General features: G+C 48.5%; 6 protein-coding genes across 6 annotated transcripts; 3 read left to right on the top strand and 3 right to left on the bottom strand.

The window, feature by feature from the left end:
* Nucleotides 1-2,118: 2,118 nt before the first annotated feature.
* Nucleotides 2,119-2,502, bottom strand: N7518_006852 (uncharacterized protein; the record flags this gene model as incomplete). Its single annotated transcript, XM_057187779.1, has 1 exon — nucleotides 2,119-2,502. The coding sequence occupies one exon, from the start codon at nucleotides 2,500-2,502 to the stop codon at nucleotides 2,119-2,121; it is 384 nt and encodes a 127-aa protein (XP_057039482.1).
* Nucleotides 2,503-3,124: 622 nt separating this feature from the next.
* N7518_006851 (uncharacterized protein) lies at nucleotides 3,125-9,524 on the bottom strand (the record flags this gene model as incomplete). The annotated part of the gene is made up of 5 exons (XM_057187778.1): nucleotides 3,125-5,377; nucleotides 5,440-5,529; nucleotides 5,593-5,867; nucleotides 5,919-8,873; nucleotides 8,924-9,524. The coding sequence occupies 5 exons, from the start codon at nucleotides 9,522-9,524 to the stop codon at nucleotides 3,125-3,127; spliced, it is 6,174 nt and encodes a 2,057-aa protein (XP_057039481.1).
* A 454-nt stretch (nucleotides 9,525-9,978) lies between these two features.
* On the top strand, nucleotides 9,979-13,278 carry N7518_006850 (non-ribosomal peptide synthetase; the record flags this gene model as incomplete). Its single annotated transcript, XM_057187777.1, has 1 exon — nucleotides 9,979-13,278. One exon carries the CDS (start codon nucleotides 9,979-9,981, stop codon nucleotides 13,276-13,278), a length of 3,300 nt encoding a protein of 1,099 aa, XP_057039480.1.
* A 621-nt stretch (nucleotides 13,279-13,899) lies between these two features.
* Nucleotides 13,900-16,151, top strand: N7518_006849 (uncharacterized protein; the record flags this gene model as incomplete). The annotated part of the gene is made up of 3 exons (XM_057187776.1): nucleotides 13,900-14,057; nucleotides 14,112-14,218; nucleotides 14,269-16,151. The coding sequence occupies 3 exons, from the start codon at nucleotides 13,900-13,902 to the stop codon at nucleotides 16,149-16,151; spliced, it is 2,148 nt and encodes a 715-aa protein (XP_057039479.1).
* Nucleotides 16,152-16,784: 633 nt separating this feature from the next.
* N7518_006848 (cytochrome P450) lies at nucleotides 16,785-18,428 on the top strand (the record flags this gene model as incomplete). The annotated part of the gene is made up of 3 exons (XM_057187775.1): nucleotides 16,785-16,889; nucleotides 16,943-17,127; nucleotides 17,186-18,428. 3 exons carry the CDS (start codon nucleotides 16,785-16,787, stop codon nucleotides 18,426-18,428), a joined length of 1,533 nt encoding a protein of 510 aa, XP_057039478.1.
* Nucleotides 18,429-18,718: 290 nt separating this feature from the next.
* Nucleotides 18,719-19,973, bottom strand: N7518_006847 (NmrA-like; the record flags this gene model as incomplete). The annotated part of the gene is made up of 4 exons (XM_057187774.1): nucleotides 18,719-19,080; nucleotides 19,211-19,303; nucleotides 19,354-19,401; nucleotides 19,463-19,973. 4 exons carry the CDS (start codon nucleotides 19,971-19,973, stop codon nucleotides 18,719-18,721), a joined length of 1,014 nt encoding a protein of 337 aa, XP_057039477.1.
* Nucleotides 19,974-20,303: the final 330 nt, after the last annotated feature.

Below are 20,303 nucleotides of genomic sequence, written 5' to 3'. Positions count from 1 at the left end.
ATCTACTCCTAAGACAATTTATCCCATACTTTCTCCTAGGCCTTAGCCTTAGTTCTTGATATCGGACCCTTCGTTATAGTATATATAGTGGGACCTCCGAAATATTCGGCTTAAGAAATGTACCTAAATAAATCGCCTTTTGAATTCTGCCAGTTCTGCCAGTTCAAAACTTGTCAGCAGTAACATTTGGTAGGAAGGCGGTCTATTTAGGTACATTGGCTGGTCTAATATATCAGAGGTCCCGCTGTAGTAGCTATACACCACTATTACACGCTAGTGTATTATTAAAAAAAGCAAAAAAGGGTTGAGACAGAACTTTTGCAATGGACCTCCGTACACGGTAACTATAGAGCGGTGTCGAAAGCGGTCTATAATTAAGGCAAATTAAGACACAAAGCCTGAAAAATCGGGCAGGGGGCAGTTCACCCCCAAAACACGTGACCGATAGCCTATCTTATCTCCACCGGTTGGGTCAACTTCTGTAATTTGGTTTTAAACCTCACCAATACCACTTTCCACCAGTCATCTCTCGTCAATACCTCTCATCAACCACTGAGGCGGATCAGGGAGGGATAACACGAAGCAATTAAATCATAACCTCGCGTGCGTGTCACGTGAACATTCTTTTCTCCTTATGGGCTCCAAAATCATTAGAATCAATGCGGTGAAGAAGTAGTCGGTTAACTTTGGCAGAATAATCCAACCGGCAGAATAATATAGACTACGATACTTTCTATTACGTGCTAGCTAACCAGTTACTAAAGCAGTTGCTCAAGTAGTTTCTCAAGCAATTTCTCAAGTGGTTGCTTAAGTAGTTGGCGATAAAGCAGTTGATTAAGCAGTTAATAATGATATGACAAAAGGGACTTATTTTTATTAGTGGTTTACATACAAATTGTAGGTACCTACTGCCGGTGGAGTTCTCACGTGATTCGGGTGGATCAAAAAATGGCACACAGGTTGGGTGAACTGTCGTTTCTATTTTCTGATCTCGCAACGCACACTCTTCTCGTTGCCTGCTTTGCGCCGAAAGCTTTCTGACGCCCTGAACCCATACCCCATAAATAAACAAAAAGAGCGATAAAGAAGACGTCACGTTCCAGCGGTAATAACGACACGAATCTGCATCACAGTATTGTCGACAAACGAAAGTAAATAGAAATACAGATACGAAAATACAAAGCGTGAACCTCCACGGCGCGGGTTAGCAGCTAGTACCCGAGGGTTAGAAAATGTGTCCTATAAGATTGGATGTCTGTAGAACCCAAGGGGTTCCAATATGCGCCCCAGAGGGTGGTCTGATGTGTAATTTTTCTGATTCAATCCGGGGGAGGGACCGGAAGAGATTTTCGCTTCCATGATAAACTCCGCGAAATTGCGAAGAGAGAAAAGGAGAGTTGAAAAATCAGAGGAGAAAGGAGTCGGTGGATCTTCTGCCGTCCCGAGTAACTTTCGTCGGCCCGAGGCCGTCGGCCCGGAGCGGCCGGCCTTGGCAATGCTTGGGCAAACTCTCCAGCCAACTTTGGACTCCAGATCAGTTTATACTGAGCTCCACTTAATTTGCCAAGTCTGGGCGAAGGAATCGGCGGGCCATTTGAACGGTGGATATGTTCAGGGTCCATTTTTGTGATCAAGTTAAATTTATTCATATGAGGAAATTGTTCATGGCCGAAATATACAATTGCGACCAGATGATCCTCTATCTAGTACATATAGAGAAACTTGTTGAGCACCTAGCATTCAGGAACGGACTCCTCGACAGAACAGCAATCAATGTTTCTCTGGCCTGCACCGAGTGTCATGCCTGGCTCTTTCTCTAGAAGTAGCTCGACTACCTCGAGATTAGTATACTATCTAATACTAGTTATTCTAGGCTGTTTTGTGGTACAAGGGTAGCTAGACTTCCCATAGTGAGAATGGGAGGCAGGCTGGTCAGGGCGGGCGCCGAGATGAGTGATCCTATCACTGACTAAGACTCAACGGCGGAGGTCACTGATCTATAGTTGATGATCAAGTTTTGAATTGACTTGGAGTAACTAAGTAAATTAAAGTACCTGGAGCATACAGTCTTTGTATCTTTGCTGCTGGGAAGTATGTCCTGCTGGATTGCAGTCCAAATCAAAGCGAATATTCTCCAAGGGCACATCCCCAGCCCCAGCTTCGATCGCCGGTGAGGTGAACCCGTCGCCATCCTTGAGCTTTTTGTTCGGCCGTGGCGAATCGGTCCTCCATGAAGCGGCTGCGTGATAGATCCTCGTTGTTCAAGTACTCATGCGCGATCCCAGGGCCACCAATAAGTATCTGGCCTGGAATTCCAACGGGAACGGGGTTGAGCGCTTCGTCGACTATGTAGATCGAGTAATTCGGGGCCGTGTGTCCGGCGACGACCGACCCACGGTGCATCCACTTCTGTGGACTCTGGGTTTTGCTGCGGAGGTACGGCACTTGCAGTTTGTTGGAAGACATGCTGGCTTCGGTTGGGCCATACCCGGTGATGACCATATTGTAGCAGAGCTTGGCGGTCAGATACACACGCGAAGGGCAGTAATGGAAACTCCGCTGGGGGTTCAGGAAATTCCTCTCTCTAGAAGGCCAAGTCTTCATTCCACGAGCCGTTATTTCGCTGCTGACGTTGTTTGGCCGCGTAATCGGGGTACTGAAGTAGAATGGGGATTGGGTTACTTGGCGAGAACCGGGTATGAATTTTGATTTTAAAAAATTTTATATTCTACCTATAGGATTCAACGCCTTGGTGGATGAAGCAGTTGACGATGAAACAGTTAATACAAGATATGACAGGAGTGACTTATTTTTGTGAGGAGTTTACACACAAACTGTAGGTACCTGCTGCTGTTATGCTACTATCACATGCAGTTTAATACAAAAGCGGTGTACAAATTAAGACGCGGTGAGGAGAGTGGTAGGCAGAAGCAAGTGAGGCAGGTGCTCAACCCAACCGGGAGGCGGTACCGAAAATTCACGCAATGCAAGCAACAATTCCCTAATTATCATTTTTCCAGATGGTTTACTGGCTCTCTCTGTCATATATGAACATGAAGGAACACCGTCGCAGGCCCCCCTGATAGCCAGAGAGGACGGGAAATTAACATTGAACAGGATACATCTACACTCCCATGAGGAAGGCTCTTCCCAACCGCTGCGCATCAACTCTCAACAACCCTTGACGGTGACATTCCGCCCCAAATAAGTCTTCAATCTCGGACCGTAAATCGCGGATCAAGACCTTTATATCTAACATCCGCTCCAGACAGCGAAGCACTAGGCTTTTGACCACGTTGATGATTGTGGTGGGCAAGGCATCAGTGTCATACTCATATCGAATTTTTAAGCCGCAATCATCAGCCTGCCATTCGAAGAGACATGAGAACTTCGAGCCTTCTGTGGAAATTTGAACTGGCTTCACTCCCTTGACAGGGAAGAGATTTTCGACGTTACCATGTGTCCGTTGGTCGTGGAAAGTGACCACGCAATCGAATAAAGGTTGTTGTTGTCTTTGCCTAAGAATTTGATGGCTTGGGAATGGTAGTCCTAGGTGATTCAGCAGCGAAGACCAGGGAATGGCATTTGCCAGCGCAGACTGAGATGACGATCGAACTTCTTCAAGAACGTTCTCAGTTGTAGAATCCGCTTTTTCCAGCAGTATTCTAACTGGAAAAGGCTGAAGAAACAAGCCGACCACTTCCATGTCCCTTGTGTCAGATCGGTTCATGTATGGAGACCCGAGGAGTACATCATGTCGGCCACAGATAGTCTGAAGAACGATACCCACTACTGCCAAGCCAAATTGATGCAGTGTGGTTCCTTTGAGGGAAGAGATAGCGAGAAGGCTTTTGTATAACGATGGCGGAATCGTCTGGAACACGGACTCTCCGTGGTAGGATCGGCATGATGGATTCTCAGTTGGAGTATCTGGAGCCCGACCGTCTGTGATAGGAAGGCCCTTCAGATAAGTACTCCAAAAAGACAATTTATCACTGCCAACGGGTTGGTTCCAGACTGTGCAGTCGAAGTACTCGCGCCGGACGGGCTCCAATTTCCGACCGTAGTATACAGCAGCGGTTTCGCGCAAGATCACATTGAATGAAGTCAAGTCACACACAACATGCGAGGCGCAAATGACGAGCTGATTTTGGGAAACCACGGCGCGGATAGGGCTTTCTTTGTCAAGATTGAAGGGCGCGTTGATATAATGTCCGACGTCAACTTTCCGTACGACAGGCACGATGATTGACTCGCTTGTGATTGAACGAAGCGTCTTATTCGCCTGGCTTGTAAACCTGGAACGCAAAATTCTATGGCGATTAAACACTATCTGGAGTGCAGAAGCCAGCTTTTGGATGTCAACATCAGTCGAGAGCTCCGCCAAGTAAGGTACATTGAAGCTCGTTGTTGTCTCTGAATGTTGGTAACGATGTATCCATTCGATCTCTGCTGATGAAGGAGTTTCTAGACCAAGTGGCTGGACTTGAGCTTCTGGTGATGCCAGTGGTGTGCCATGTACCTGTGACTCACCCTGAGTTTGAATAAGCCGGGCTAGATCTCGGAGCGTTGATGCGGAGATAATATCTTTGACGGTGATTGGTATGTTGAAAAGGCTTTTGATACGAGCAGCCAGAGCAAGTTGGAGGAGAGAATGACCACCAAGGACGGCAAAGTCATCTGCCTTTGATATTTGCCTCTTGGAGTCCAACGTCAACAATTGTCTCCAGATGCCTGCGAGGGTCTCCTCTAGAGAATTCAGAGGCTGACTTGACTTGGGAACCAGTTTGACGTGATTGTTTGAGACAAGGCCCTTGATATCAATTTTACCATTTTTGGTTCGGGGCAGCTTTGTCATGGAGTAAACGCTTTTCGGGGCCGAATGAGGTGGCAGTGCCACGGCCAGTTGGCGTCTCAGTAACTCTGTATCGATTTCTGGCTCAACCCAGAGTACAACAGCGCCGTTCTCTGTGACTGCGACGGCTTTGGAGACCGAGCACATCGTCCGATAAACGACTGCTGGGATGTCATCCAAGTTAATACGGTATCCTCGAAGTTTGACCTGCCGATCATCTCTACCACAGCAATGCAGGTTGCCATGTTCATCCATAAAGCCAATGTCCCCGGAGCGATACATCATTTCTTGGCCAGAGCCCTTGCAGAATGGATCGGGTACAATTTCTTCTGCCGTCTTCTTTTCCATTCCAAGATACCCGCGGGATATCTGAACTCCAGCGATATATATTTCACCGATCGTCAGCATAGGTTGCTGCTCTAGGTGGTTGTTGAGAACATATATGCGTGCTGATGGCAAAGGGCGCCCGAGAGTAACTGGAACACCAGGCATCAAACGATGATGGCATACCAGCAGGGAAGCCTGGAAATGGACTATTAGCTCTATTGCCTATTCCAATATATCAATAGAACGGGTCATAATACCTCTGTAGGCCCATAAATATTATAAAGCTCCCTGCCCGAAGCCCATCGTTCGACTAACGCATCTGGCACAGGTTCTCCGCCGAAGTGAATCTTTGTGACAGTCAGAAAATTGAAATATACTATAAATTTATGGTGTGCAAACGGATACCATACCGATTTCAAGTTAGGATAGTCTCGTGGGTCCAGCTCTGCAGCCAGGGAAGGGGTGAGTGTTGCTACATCCACATCTGACAGGTGAGAGAATTTATCGTCCTTTCCTCGGGGTAGTACCAAAGTACCCCCAAAACAGACGGTCGAGAGAATCTCGTGGATACAGCCATCGAATCCTGGAGAGAGCATCTGACCAATTCGTGTGCCGGGACGGCTTGTGGGTCGAGCGGACGCGGAGGAATACAGGGCGACAACGCCCCGATGCCTACACAGCACTCCTATGCCAAGTCAGTAATTCCGCGTCATGTTGAATATTCCCGAAGACGCACCTTTGGGCTGGCCAGTGGACCCAGAAGTGAAACAAAGATAGGCCGTAGAGATAGGTTGTGGTAACCTAGGTTGGAAATCCGCTGGCTTGATGTTTTTGTTCAGAAGATGGTCTATCGCTAGTGTGAGTGGACCGTTTGGCCCTGTCTTTTCCATTTGCGAAGTATTGGGAAGCAGTAGAACTTGGGCACCGCTGCGTTCAAGGAGCTGAGCACGATATTCCTCAGGGTACGACGCGTCCACCGGACAATAAACCGTGTTGGCTTGCATCGCGGCGAGCATTCCGACAATCCAGTTGCTGGATCGGTCTGCCAAAACTGCAATGACTGCACCAGCGGGGACCAGCAAAGCGATAACGCTTGCGATTTTATCCACACGTTCAGCCAGTTGAGTGTATGTCAAAACCTTCTCCCCTTCTTGAATGGAGATTTCTGAAGCATTGTGCCACGTTGAATATTGGAACAGACTGCTGATGGTTTGACCCGAATTGCATGTAAAGCTGGAAGTCGAGTTACTGTTTCCGGCTGTCAATATCTTCTCGCGCATGTGCGGGGGAAATTTCAAGCTGAGACACTGCTGCACAGAGAACCGGCTGTGAATCAGGGAGTGTAAGATGCTATCATAAATATCTGCCATGTCTTGCACCTGAGTTGGTGAGAACATATCCGTCCTATAGAAGAGGCGAATACCCTCATCTGGGTCGATCACTAGGTTGAGAGGGATGTTTGCAGTATTTTGGAATGACGGATCTTGGAGGCACTTTATGGCTGTCGTTCCTCTCCTCAGCCCACCATCTTGAACAGCAACTGTGGTAGAGAATGCTGGTATGTTTGATGGAATTTCCGAAACGTGTATGCTAGCCAGGCCTTGGATTTCACGATGAATCTGCTGCAAAAACTTTTCGGTAGACGAGGACCTGTCAACCCGAACAAGGACAGGTAACGTTTGAATCAACGGGCCTATCATGGTGTCTGCCCATGAGAAAGGAAGATTGCGGCCTGAGAAGACACTTCCGTACACTATTGTGTCCGAATTGGTGTAGGTTGTGAGCAGCAGTATCCATGCCGCATTAAATATGGCCGCTGGGGTGACATCCACAGTGCAGGCGTATTCTACGACTTTTGCCCGATCTACACTCTCAGATACAGAAATCTGAGCGTGGCCTGGTTGACGGGGGCTAAGCAAACTGGCGTTTGGAGATGCTATGTCTCCGCACGCATCAGGTATGAGTGGCTCACGATCACTCCAAAATTCCTGGATCTCTGTACGTGTTTCACGACGTAGCTGCTCCATATCCCTTGCTGCGATAGTGAACGGGAGAGAGCTCTCAAAGGGTCTGCCTTCAAGAGCAGCATCCACTTTCTGGAAAATCAAGGAGGCCGAAAATCCGTCGACTAAGGCATGATGTACGGTCCACACCACTGTGCTTTGGCCTCTGTTGAGCCCACTGCCTTCGTAGTGGAAGACCGCAAAATTACTGCCCAGGTCGGCACGGCTGATTAATTCCTGTAACGCCACTTCGATATCATGTTGAGATTTCACCGTTGTTTCTTCCCAAGCAAACGAAGCTTGTGGCTGCACATTCTGCATGGGTTCCTCCGTTGACCAGCTGAAAGACGTGCGAAACATGGGCTCTACTGAGACGACAGCCTCCCATGCCTTTTTGACCCGGTGGATGTCAGCTGTAGCATAATGAGAAAGCTGTTGCACATAGTTCATCTGATGATTGTCCATGGTGGCTAAGAGGAGGGCCTTCTGAAGGGGTGTGATCTTTGATTCCTTTTGGCACTGTAGACTGGTCTCTTGCGTGGAAACATGCGACCTCTGCCCGTCACACCGACCTATCAACGCTTGGATAGATGGCTCCAAGAGGATGTGGCGCACGGGAACTGTAAACCCGTACTGGCGACATAACGAGGATACCTTGATAGCAGCCAAGGAGTTGATTCCATAGCTGATTGCTGATTGATTGACGTCAATTTGATCAATTAAAATATTCGCTACTTGAGATAAAGCTGTCATAACAGCTTCAATCAGTGTCGAGGTAGCAGATATCGGATCCTCTATTGTTGAGCCGATGGATTCCTTGATGATCGTTTTCAATGCCTTGACATCAGTCTTGCCGTTCATCATCGGAAGAGATTCTAGGACCACGATGTGGTCCGGGACCATGTACACTGGGGCATTCATCTTCCACCTGGCCAGTAGACTAGTTGTGTCGACGGTACCTGGACCAACAATTGAGACTAGGTGACCGTTGAAGAGGAGTGAGAACGAAAAGCTTAGACGATTTTCAAGCTGCAAAACCTTGGCATCAACATCCTGTGCGAGGTTGACGAGAAATCCACGGATCTTTGTGATCCTGTCCCTTCGACCAAGGAATTCCAACTCCCGAGATCCCGAATCTGTAGTCACCCATTTGGCCATATCACCAGTGCGATATGCTCTCTCACCCCGGTACAAGATGAACTTTTCATTGGTCAACTTCTCGTCGTCCCAGTACCCACTCGCAAGACACCGCCCTGCAGCAAACATCTCTCCTTCCACGCCGACCTCATTGATCAGTTGCATATCCTGATCAACTAGCATGACCGAGGAGCGTGGGATACATTGACCAAGACGAGTGGTATAATGCGTTCCGGTCTTAATATCTGTTCGGAGGGCGCCTGTCAGGATGGTACATGTGGCCTCAGTCGGCCCATAGGCAATCCAGATATCCACGGTTGCCATGCGCCGCCAGTCTGTGATGAGTTTCTGCGAGGGAGTTTCGCCCCCTAGCACGATTTTTTGAAGACTAGGGTAATGGCAATAAGCACTTGGCGGAATCAAAGCATCGAGGATGGAGGGCGTGACAGCAAAGAGGTTGGCTGTTTCAGCACGAGCTTGCAGATTGAGGGAATTTCCAAGAACGACGGTACCGCTGTTGCAAAGGGTACTGAAAAGTGCACCCATGAAAGCTTTCGATGTTATTAGAAATGATCAACATCTAAATGGAGTAGTCACTTACCGTCAAACGCGATCGATAGTACAAGAAGCAGACGATCACCCGGTAACACTCCGAAATTGAATTGAGGAGAAGAAACGAGATTCAGTATCGAATGATGCGTCAAGACCACTCCCTTTGGTTTGTCGGTTGTCCCCGAAGTGAATATAACGCACATGATGTCTGTCTGGCAATCGTAGCACCGGGAAACAGCAGCGCCACCTGCATCCCAGTCTTTTGTGCTTTTGACCGAGATGCACTTGACCTGCCGATTTCTGATATCAGGGCGGTCTCCGGTGTATACAATCACATTTGCCTCCACTCTCTTGAGGACATAGTCTACTTTCTCTTGGGGCCATTGAGCACGATCGACAGGCACATAAGATGCACCAGCCTTGAGGATCCCAAGGACGCCAATTACCATATCACTGCAAGAACTTGCCAGAAGCGGAATGGGCTTTCGTTTATCGATCCCAACATTGCGGAGACGACTGGCTAGTCTTGAAGACTCGAGGTCTAACTGACGGTATGACAAGGCGAAATCGTTCCCTTCGTCTACCGCAAGTTGGGAAGGGGTTCTTTCAACAGAAGTCTGGAATAAATCCAGAACAGAATTCGAAGCCATTTCTCCGGGACTAAACGGGCAGAGCGATAATGACCGCTTGCGAACGCTTTCTGGTAAAAAGAAATGGCAAGCGCATTACCACATCCTATTTATCTTAACTAGATAGTCATTTTATTTATGTAAACTCCTGCAAAGCGGCGAAACATCCGCGAATAAGCTGGAGAGTAGAATGCGATGCAGATCACGTTATGGAGAATGTCAATCCTTGCATCGTTAAACTTCGATAATTGATCCACAGCATGCAGACTAAAACCATAAGCTACATAATCAAGTTACAGAAAGGGGGCAGCTGTGTGAAGGTGGAGGATATGAGCACGCTAAACCGAAAGGTCTAGACTACTAGTTGGAATTCCATGAACGAGCTTGTCGGTTTCTTTCCTCCTTGATATTCATATATCCTGTCTTAGTTCCTTTTGACGAGCCACTGCGCAATTCAAATCAAACAACTCAAGAAATGTCACACTTATCTCTCGCGACCGCTATTCCTCTCAACACCAAACCGTCGTTTGATGACATGAAGTCGGCTATTGAAAATGTTGAACCAACCGACCCCCCTAAGGTCTTTTCACAGCTCAGCTCCAATGATGCTAGCATCATAAGGGAGTGGAATGGAGTTGTTCCTAGCAAGGTCGACCGATGTGTGCATGACCTCATTCAATCTCGTAGTTTGTCGCAACCAGGAGCTGTGGCAGTTCGTGCCAGTGATGGACAGCTCACATATCATGAGCTGGACATGTTGTCATCCACGCTGGCAACCCAGCTGGTCAGTTACGATATGGGTCCAAATCGTATTGTACCCCTCATCTTCGAGAAGTCGATGTGGACTACAGTAGCTTTGTTAAGTGTCATGAAGGCAGGTGGTGCATTTCTTCTTGTTGATATTGCCCATCCAGTTGCACGACTGAAGGAGATACTTGGTATAACTGCTGCAAAGCTCGTCATTGCTTCCGAGGGGCAGGCTAGGCTTGCTCAACAGCTCGATCTGGACGTGGTTTATGTGGGTGCCAATTTGAATGCACCCAACAAGACTGAGTCGTGCCCTCCATTGGCACCAGTCCCTCCTCACCGTCCCGCCTACTGCGTTTTTACATCAGGTTCAACGGGATCGCCTAAAGGATTCTGCGTTCAGCATGATGCATTCGCGACAATGGCGGCAGTTGTCCCAGAGGCATTCAATCTATCGTCGACTAGTCGCGTGTTTCAATTCGCGTCTCACGCCTTCGATGCAAGTGTCTTTGAGTACCTTGCATGCCTCGTGATGGGTGGTTGTTTATGTATTCCCTCTGAGTCTGCGCGCACGAGCTCTCTTGCCGAAGCTATCAATGTACTCCAAGCCAACTGGATTATCTTGACTCCATCTGTGAGCCGCATCATATCACCTGCTCAAGTACCAACACTACACACCCTTGTCATGACTGGGGAACCTATGAGAGAAGATGATGTCAACAGATGGTCCAGCAACCTTCGACTTGTTAACGGCTACGGACCTTCAGAGTGTGCTGTTTGTTGTGCTGTCTACCCATCCGTCACTTCTGCCACTGAGCCTGGTCAGATTGGCCGTCCACTCGGAGCTGTCCTATGGCTTGTCGATGCAGAAGACCACGAGCGGCTAGTAGAAATTGGCGCAGTTGGGGAGATTCTAGTCGAAGGACACACTGTGGGAAAGGGCTACCTTTCTAACCGGGAACAGACAGCCAAGAGCCTTGTTGATGCACCTCGCTGGCTGACGGATTTCCGGCAGGCCCCATGCGGTCCGGTATACAAGACTGGTGACTTAGCCGTGTATCTGCCGGATGGAACATTGCGACTCCATGGAAGAAAAGATACCCAGGTGAAGATTCGAGGCCAAAGAGTTGAGCTCGTGGAGGTAGAGCAGCGACTGAGGAACTTCTACCCTCCTGAAGTCGAGGTTGTGGCTGAAATAGCCAAGACAGCCCAAGAACCAATGCTCATCGCTTTCGTTTGTCATTCTCAATCTTCGGGACCTGGCAAGAGTATTCTGAGCGCGCCTAATGCTTCTTTCTTTGCCACGGCCCAAGAAGCTGCGAGAACATTACGCCAATCTGCCCCTGATTACATGGTTCCATACACATTCTTCCCTGTCAATTTCCTTCCAACCACAATTACAGGCAAGACTGATCGCCGTCAACTGCGGTTAGCGGTGGAAGGACTGTCTCGCCTGGAGCTTGCTGAATATAATGACCCTTCCGCAGTCCCTGACGATTCACGGCTCGTCTCAGACCCGACGCAACGAGCTTTGCGGAAGCTATGGTGCCAGGCGCTCCACTTGGGTGGCGATGGGGATGGCATCGGGCCGAACCATAACTTTTTCCATATCGGTGGCACATCAATTAATGCAATGCAACTTGCATCTTTGTGTCAGCAGAATGGGTTCAAAATCCGAGTTTCAACAATTCTAGCCAACCCTGAGCTCGACAAAATGTCCTCCGCGATTGATAACCTTCATGACAAAGGCGAATGGCTTGTCAGCTCGATAAACCCTGTACAAAATGCCAAGGAAGAGCTGATCAACGCTAAACTTATATCCTCACATGCGGTTGACATTTTCCCTAGCACTGAATTCCAGAGATGGAATTTACAGCAGCCATGTGACCACCTCTCCATCCAACTACCGGCGGAAGTCGATATCCCACGCCTACATGCTGCCTGGCAGAAAGTTGTGAACAGACATGCGGCCCTGCGAACGGAATTCCTGTCCTGGAAGGATCACACATTCCAAGTCGTCCACCATCATGTTGAGCTTCCATTGGAACGAATTGATGTCGATGAGGATCTCTCATGCGCTATTGAAAGGCTCACACATGAGCCATCACGCCAGCACCCATGCCTTGGCACACCGCCATTCCATCTCACTCTGATATCGAGGCGTGACCATCTGACCCTCTTGGTCCGTATCAGCCATGCGCAATATGACGGAATCTCATTGCGGATTCTTTACCGCGACTTGATGGCTGCATATTCCGGGGGGCATGTGGCTGAAGGGACAGACTTCCCTGATTATATGAGGGTCCGTTGTGCTCAAAACTCGCCGAAAGCGTTTGATTACTGGAGAAAGGTACTGGACGGAGCCACTATACCAACATTGTGGCAGCCCCGCCCAGATTTACCAGGCTCTCTATCTCTCCACATGCAAGACATTCAGCTCCCCCTGCCCCCTACGGGAATTACTCAGGCAACCTTACTCATGGCCTCCTGGGCCTGGGTCCTGGCGAGCATCACTGGTCAAGTGGATGTCATCTTCGGGTATGTATCCAGTGGCCGAGACGTTCCATTGGATGGGGCGAATGACTTTCTTGGCTCGGCAGTTACTACAGTACCCTTACGCCTCGTCATTCAAAAGTCTTGGTCTATTGCCGATTTCCTCTGGGCGGTTCAGATGCAACGCATATCGAACGCTCAATATGAAGTCGTTGATTTTGAGGACATCGTTTCTCAAAGTACATCATGGTCTACGGGCACTCAGCTTAGTAGCGTGTTTTCTTATGAAGATTTTGGCGCTAGTTCCGAAATCCTGCTTGAAGAGACACGCTGTCCTTCCCGTTTCCATTTCCAGAAAGCCCCCACCGTACCTTACGCCTTGATTGCTCCCCAGGAGAATTCCACTGGGGTCCGGGTCGCCGGTCGGACAGACTGCCTTTCCCAAGATGAAGCGGTGAGGCTTTGCGAAATGCTCAGTTCCACTGCAATCAAGTTTGCTGAAAGTCCTCACGCGGGCTTACCTTGGAAAGCCTAGAGGCTCCACAGCAAGGGGCGAGATCCGATCGGCATTGCGGAATTTCTAACAATAGACATGTCTCTCTTTTAAATTGAAGTTTATTTATGATCGCCTCTACTTTGACTACATCGATCCCAGATCGAGATCTTGATGAGCGAGATCGAGGTACGTTAGATCCAGATCAAGGTCTTGTTGAGCTGCAAGGGACTATAGTTTCAAGCCAGTACACCACATATCGTATACCTGTTTGTACAACATTGTAGATGACTACTAGTCGGTACATACGTACTCCGTAGTATGTACTCTGTAGTGATCTAGCATTCTCATGCCTAACCCCTGCCCTGCCTCACTTTCAGTGAGAAACGCTCTGGCTCGGTGATGGGTCGACTAGCGATTTCCGTTATCTCCTGAATATATTCCTCGATGGTGCACGATCTTCTAATGTAATGCCCGATCGCCTTCTAGATTCACCCTAACATGGGGGCTGCATTTCCCTGATGTGACTTATCGCGACCGTAGACCTATACTCGCGTGACGAAGATCAACAGAGAATTTCCCTTATATGTCCATGTTCGCCCCTTCGTATGCTCTGAGATCCTTATACCAAGATATAAAATCGAAGAAACAATGTCCTCAAATATGATTGGTGTCAAACTCCCCCTGGAAAAGGAGACTAGGTCACCTTATCTAAAACAATCATTGGATTCTTGGATGAAAGTGCAAAAGTTTTCAGAGGAAACTTCTGTCCTTTTGGATGGCGAGAATTTAGATATCGCAAGTGTTGTCGCTGTTGCCAGGTAGGTTCAGGCTCCTATCATGGTGAAAAACTGGACTGATACGCTCTTACTCAGATACCATGGGAAAGCCGCCGTCAACTTAGACGGGAATATTGTCGACCGAGTCAATTCGAGTGTAAAATGGCTTCGAGAGTACCTCGCAAAAGGCTATGATGTCTATGGTTTGTCAACGTCTCAATGTTATGTTAGGAATATAGCTCATCCTATTTAGGCGTTACCACTGGGTTTGGCGGCAGTGCTGATTCGCGCACTTTGGATTTCCACGGCCTTCAGGCTGCTCTGCTACAGTTAACCCAAACGGGGGTCTTGACTGACTGCGACTTCGCACCTGAAAAGGCCAACTACGATAACGGATTCCACAGCATGCCAGTCACCTGGGTGCGAGCCACGGTCCTTGTTCGTTGCAACCACCTGCTTCGGGGACACTCTGGCGTGAGATATGAGATTATCGACAATCTCCTGAAGCTACTGGACCTTGGAATGACCCCAGTTGTTCCGTTGCGAGGATCTATCTCTGCCTCCGGAGACCTGATGCCACTGGCCTACATTGCTGGTATCCTCGAAGGCAATCCGGATATCAAAGTGCACTGGGATAAGGATGCAAAAGGAACTCCGACTGTCATCTCTGCACCAGAAGCTTTGAGTATTGCGAAGCTTGATCCGATCATTCTGGGACCTAAAGAAGGCCTGGGCCTGCTCAACGGAGCGGCAGCATCTGCAGCAGTGGCAAGCCTGGCTGTGTATGACACCAATCAGCTCGCTACTCTCTCTCAAATCATTGTTGGGATGTCCTGTGAAGCGCTCCTAGGCAATGCCGAAAACTACCACCACTTTATCGCTGCTATCCGGCCTCACAGCGGTCAGCTAGAGGTCGCTCGGAACATTCGAAACTTCGTGCGTGGCTCTTCCCTTCTGGAAACATCTGAAACAAAAGATCGCACCCGTGCCGGTTTATTCCAAGACCGCTATGCGATTCGTGGTGCATCTCAGTGGCTGGGTCCTGGACTCGAGGATCTTCTTCTCAGTATCAATCAGCTTAGTGTTGAGTTGAACTCTACCCAGGATAACCCTGTGATCGATACAGAGTCAGGAGAAGTGTACTCTGGATGCAATTTTCAGGCTGCCTCTGTCACAACGGCGACCGAAAAGACGCGTCTAGCGCTACAAATGATGGGCAAGATGCTGTTCAGCGTTTCTTCTGAGCTCATCAACCCTGATCTGAATAGAGGACTACCACCCAATCTCACGGCTGATGACCCAAATCTCTCATTCACTATGAAGGGCGTTGATATCAATATGGCAGCGTACATGTCGGAGCTCGCCTTCTTGGCAAACCCAGTTTCATCGCATGTTCAATCAGCCGAGATGAATAATCAGCCAATTAATTCGCTCGCCTTGATCTCTTCAAGATATACTATGCAGGCGGTGGAGACTTTGTCACTGATGTGCGCCGCTCACCTTTACATTGTCTGCCAAGCTCTTGACCTGCGAGTCCTCAGTGTCCAATTCCAGGATGCCCTGGACAAGGAACTGGACAAGATCACCCGCGAAGTCTGCGATCAGCTAGCCAATGAGCAACTGGATTCCTTAGTGGCGTCTTTGTCGAAGGCAGCTCACAGTTCCTGGTCTGCCTCCGCACGGGAAAACCTTCATCTCCGTGCCCAGCTCCTGGCAAATGAAGTGGCGAATCCACTAATAGACTTCTTGCAAAAACATGGCTCAAGTTCTTCTCAGTACCCCGAGCGCCTTTCAACGGTTACCGAAGTCAAGGCCCGTGTTAGCGCCGTGTGTGAGACCCTATACGCAACAATGCGAACAGCAGCCTACTCGGAGCCTCAAACCGAGAAGTACCTTGGAGACGCATCTAAACTACTCTATCAATTCGTTCGACGCGAGCTAGAGGTCCCCTTCCACACCGGACGGGTTGAGCACCCAACGGTGAAAGAAGGTTTCAAGCTGAATCGTAAACGCAAAACAGTCGGGTCCTGGATTTCTATCATCTACCAAGCCATTCGCGGGGGTCAGGTTGCGGCTACACTGATACAATTGGCGGATTGCTTTCACCACTGTCGGGACGCAAAAGTGGTGGAGTGAGGAACTAGAGGCATATAGAACCCTACCCTAAAGCGCAATACATTAGAATCTTTTGGTAAAAAGCCTGTATGCCTGTGGATTAAGTCCCTTTCCTAGAAAGATTTCTGAAGTAGATGGAGGATTTGAGATTCGAAAACTTTGATTTTGCCTCTGGCCTTCGCATCCATAGCATATTTACTGTGTTACCCGACAATGTGTTTCAATGGCCCGGACTTCCCAGTAGTATCCTAGACTTTAGCACTCTAGCAAATAGAATATCATAAATGTCCCTACATTCTTTCCACGCCCTTGTGACCTTTTGGACCAGGCGAGACAGAATAAGGAGATGCCACATACCTTGCGTTAACACGAACCAAACACACCAAGTCTCAGAAAGCTGCAATTAGATGGATCTTATACATTCCCGCCCACTTTTCCTTACATGCTTATATTTCAGCTGCAAGTTAGTTGCTAGTTCGACGTATACATACATGGAACCTGTGAGCTATCAGTACTATGCAGGAGGTGGGTCTGGTGCTGTGGTATGTTCATGCACAAAGATACCTGATTTTCTTGATTTCCTGACTTCCTGCTCGCCGGTAAAAGCTTTCATACCCATCCACCACCCTGAAATAGAGTGTGACTTCCAAAGAAATGTCGCTCGTTCATGTTAGCCTTATACTGGTGCTCACCGTATTGGTCTGGCGGAATGGGTACCTGGCCAAAACACTCAACACAATCATATCAGCACCTATCAACGTAAGTCCTTTTCTGCTCTTGTGTATCATGATAATTGACAGATATCTTGGTAGGCGTATCTATGCTGGAAAAACCCAGTCAAATCGCTGAACAAATCCAAAAAAATACCGACATGCCCATTCCAACTTCCAAATGGCCAAGGGAACGTCAAATTTGCGGAGGGCCGAGCTTACTCTCGCAAATGGGCGAGTAGCTTCGGCCAGATATATCGTATCTGGGCTGGTACTACCCCTGAAGTGTATGTTTCACACGGTCTCCCAAAATTCCAGCGAACAGAGAGAGCTGACAAGTTGCAGGGTCCTTACCCGTCAAGAACATATGCCCGTTGTATTCAAAGACTCCCACCTACATGTCAAGTCCTTCAATTTTGATGCTGGCTGGCTTTTTGGTGAGCTTGTCGGCAAAGCTGTGGGCCTTCTCAGTGGGCAAGATTGGAACCGGGTGCGAGACGTCTTTGCATCGAGTTTCCATCGAACCAAAGTCGACGAATTTCTACCCTTCATGCAACGGCGTGTCAAACAATGCCTTGATGAGCTGCACGAATCACCGAAAGTCCACGCAGATGGGGTTTTGACAATCAGTCCGGCTGATGACCTACGGCTGCTGTCATTCTGGGTTCTCTGCGACATCCTGTATGGGGACATGACGCCAGACATGGAGGCCAACATGCTCAAGATCGTCGATGAGAGGGAGCGGGTCTGGGCAAACGTTACTGCCGGCGGGCTCTCGCGCCTTTCCATCGGACGATACTTGCCAATTGCCTCGAAACGAACACTCAAGCTCTTCCGCTCGCGCTGGTACCAATTCAACCGACAGGCTTGCAATCGCGCTCGCCATGAACTTAATGGAATACCCCCAGTCTGCGCTTATTATGATGCGGTCGAGCGCGAGGAACTCACAGAGAGAGAAATGCTCGATACCATGGATGAAATCCTGTTCGCCAACCTCGATGTAACAATTGGCAGTCTCTCTTGGGTGCTGATCTTCATGGCCACGCATTCTAAGACTCAAGCTCAGCTACGCGAAGAGATTGTCAGTAACTCCTCTGATGATTCTCCTGAGATTCGGGATAAGTACATCTCAGAGTCATCCACGCTCTTGATGGCGTGTCTTCTCGAATCCGCTCGTCTACGTCCAATTGCTTCATTCTCTGGCGCGCAAAGTCCACCAACGGATCGCCAAGTGGGCTCGTACGTTATACCTGGAGGCATGAATGTCACAGTGGATATTCACGGCTTGAACATTGACGATCCCTCTTGGGGAGATGACCGCGATCAATTCAATCCACGCCGATTCCTTGATGCCAAAAATCCCTCTGTATTCCGGTACCGGCTGTGGCGGTTTGGGTTTGGCCCGCGACAATGCCTTGGAAAATACCTCGCCGACCTGTTTTTGAAAACCCTCCTGGCCCATATTGTTGAGAATTACCGCATCGAGATGAAAGATGCCTCGCCTGTATCATTGGATGATCTGAAGGGGAACTCAGCTGGGTGGATCAACCTCGCTACAGAGGATGTCGTTTGGGTGCCAATTAATTAAGTCTAACGAGTCTGAACAATTTATGCGTTGAGCATAGCCCCTGTAATATAGCATTCCATTCATCGTCTGTCAATAGCGACCAAGCGATCAGCCCACTTTGCAATTGTTGTGATCACATGCTGATGCCTGGTTTATCAGGCTTCACATGGCTTGATCTCGATCATTGTAGAGAATCTATCCTTCTTCCCTTCTCTCTCTTCGCTCCAAGAGCAATGTCATAATTGGCATCGAGATTTGGCCTAACAGTTGGGTAATATTTAAATCACAGACATGAGCATCCTCAAAGCATATCAGATTTTTCCCTCTGGAGGGCCTCTCCATCCAGAACGTCTTAACCAATCTTCGAAAGAACTAGCTCGTAGGTGGAGTTCCTCCCAGGAAGAGTCTTCGGCTGGATCAAGAGCCCCGTAGCAAATCTTGTCCTCTGGCTCTATCGAGATCCATTCCATCATTTGGCGAATATCCTCCTTGAATCCAACTCCTACCGCTTTGGACGCCAAATCAGCCCATTCATCCATCGAGATTGGGGAATAAATCGCTGGCTGGCCAGTGACTCGCGTAAAGGTGGATGCAAATTCGCCCATCCGTAATTTCGGACTGCAGACGACGTAATTCTTGTTCTTTGTTTTCGCAATGCCTAAAGCGAATACCTCTAAAAGATACTCTCAGCTTTGTACTTCTCATTGACCATGGTTCTCTCCAGTATCCCTTTGCAAGGCGTGGGATATCCCACCAAGTCTCCCTTGATAAGCGGCTACAAAAGATTCGATATCAAAACTTACCTGCAGCAAAAATACCCATACCATGTACAGGATCAACCCACTCAACTAATTTCGTGGACGGAATCGGGGGACAAAAGCGAACCACCCCATTTGCTATACTAGTTAGAAATATTTTCCACGGGGACATCATTGTCAGAACTGACCTTCTCTTCGACAGTACTGCGGACGATCCAGGTTGGTGAAGAAGAGACCTTCGAGAGAATGGTTGGTTACAAATTCACATGAACGCCTGGCGTCAGCAGGGAGACTAACCAGGAAGAAGGCAAGTGACCGCAGACAGGTCTTGCTTTGCCCACTGCTCAATGATAAACTTATGATCCATGTGGAAAAGTTTGTCAAAGCGACCAGAAGTCGCTCGTCTCATGTCTGGCAAGCTACTGAAAACAAAGTGCTGAATGCGGCAAATCTTCGCGGCAGAAATAATGTTCTTCCCACTTTCGAGCTCCAGCTTTAGGTCATCCTCGTTTTCGATCGTTCTTGAATTGGTCTCGTTCGTCACCGCAAACACACCATAAGCCCCAGAGAAAGCGTTCTGAAGACTTTCTACATCGAAAATATCTGCGGAAGTAAGGCTGAGACGGTGGTCGGAGGTTTGAAAATCATTCAAAAGACGTTGAGCTGAAACGGAATTGACATCCCTGGTGACTGCGCGGACATGCCACAATTCTCGCGAATCGTCACTCAAAAGCGAACTCACTACGCCTTTGCCTTGGTGTCCTGTAGACCCAAGCACGACGATGATGCGGTTCTGCGTGTTGGTCATTTCGATTCGACAGGAAAGTAAGCAACCTTGCGTGGCCGGGAGGGGAGATAGTTTTGAATGAGAAACAAATTAATGAGATGAACAGGCGGCTCTATGAGAACTAATATACCTAGTGCTTTTCCCAGTTTCACTCTCGATACCTTACAAATTCAAGGCTGGCTGACTTGGTGAGCGGATGAACCATCTTTATGATATACAACGTCAGGGTGGGTCTGTCCCACATAACGGAAGTTAGTATCAGAATTAGGTATATTTTGTATAGCCCACTCATATAAAAGGTACATACACCTAACAGACCCATACCTGTTCCAGGTAGGGCTGTAAGACGGC

This window comes from Penicillium psychrosexuale (assembly GCF_028828465.1).
Source record: "Penicillium psychrosexuale strain IBT 29551 chromosome Unknown utg000004l, whole genome shotgun sequence".
NCBI classification, from domain to species: domain Eukaryota; kingdom Fungi; phylum Ascomycota; class Eurotiomycetes; order Eurotiales; family Aspergillaceae; genus Penicillium; species Penicillium psychrosexuale.
This window is presented reverse-complemented; position numbering and strand designations above follow the sequence as displayed.